Here is a 968-nt window from a genome sequence, read left to right as displayed (position 1 = left end):
GGATAAAAGATTAGTAATTCTATACTATTTTTAAAATATGAATTTACCTGTAGACATCACTATTTTACATGGCCCAGAAGCGGCATCTTTATATAACATGCCACGGTCTCTGGTCAGCGATTTTAGAGAAGCTGCAGATGTAGAACATATCACAGGCAAAGGCTTTTCCTGTTAAAAAGAAAGGGAAAAAAATACAAGTATAAAATACTCATTAATATATTCTTAGATAAGAAAGTCAGAAAATTATAAATATCATTGGTTTACAAAATTATTAGTTATCAGAAGTCCTCAGGTTGGAAACCCCTGTGTGTGCCATGAACTGCAGAACTTTCCAAACTGAGCTTCTCAGAGGTCCATGAACTGTCCAGGTAGGGGAAGAAGAGACCAGATGGCTGGGATTCCCTGTCCTACTCCTGCTCCAACTAATCACACCTTAGCCAAATTAGTTTATTCCGTAAAACTTAACTTTATTTTTTGAGGTTCCCTGTAAGACAAGTTTTTTCACATTGCTAAAGAAAAGTCTGTAAATCTCTAACCCAGAGCAGTACATCCAATAGAAAAAAAATCTCAGCAAGGCAGAGGACAGAGTTTATTTTCAGAAAGAAGTTGCTCATCTAGTCTTCGCTGTGTCTAACCCATATTTCTCCATATTACATACAATAATTCTGACAAAATCACAACAGATGGCTTGCTAAAGTCTATACAAAATTATGCCTATCGCCTATAAGAACCAATGTCTCCTGAGCATTGTTAAAGTTCACTAGTATTTTGTTTATTTTACATCAACTCTTGTGGTTTTCCAGGAGCTACCTTCAAACATGACTCTCCAATATAAGAGAAGGGACACCTGTGCATAGAAAAGGTAATAACAGAGGACATTTAAAAGGCAGGAGCAAAGGAGTAAAAAACAGAACATTCAATGTTGCTGGAATTTATTTGCTTAAATTAATGACTGTCATTTGGGTTGA

The 968-nt window shown here is 35.8% G+C and overlaps 1 protein-coding gene across 1 annotated transcript in view; it reads right to left on the bottom strand.

Moving 5' to 3' along the window:
- The window catches only part of LOC108536235 (sex comb on midleg-like protein 2), a gene marked incomplete at both ends in the record, with an annotated part of 13,178 nt that extends 13,010 nt beyond the window's left edge, over nt 1-168 (bottom strand). Inside the window, 1 exon segment of the mRNA XM_017882827.1 lies at nt 48-168. Within this exon segment, the coding sequence (XP_017738316.1) occupies nt 48-168 (121 nt within the window).
- Between the last annotated feature and the right edge of the window lie 800 nt (nt 169-968).

The sequence above is a fragment of the Rhinopithecus bieti genome, unplaced genomic scaffold (genome assembly GCF_001698545.2).
Source record: "Rhinopithecus bieti isolate Rb0 unplaced genomic scaffold, ASM169854v2 scaffold_14003, whole genome shotgun sequence".
NCBI classification, from domain to species: Eukaryota; Metazoa; Chordata; class Mammalia; order Primates; family Cercopithecidae; genus Rhinopithecus; species Rhinopithecus bieti.
This window is presented reverse-complemented; position numbering and strand designations above follow the sequence as displayed.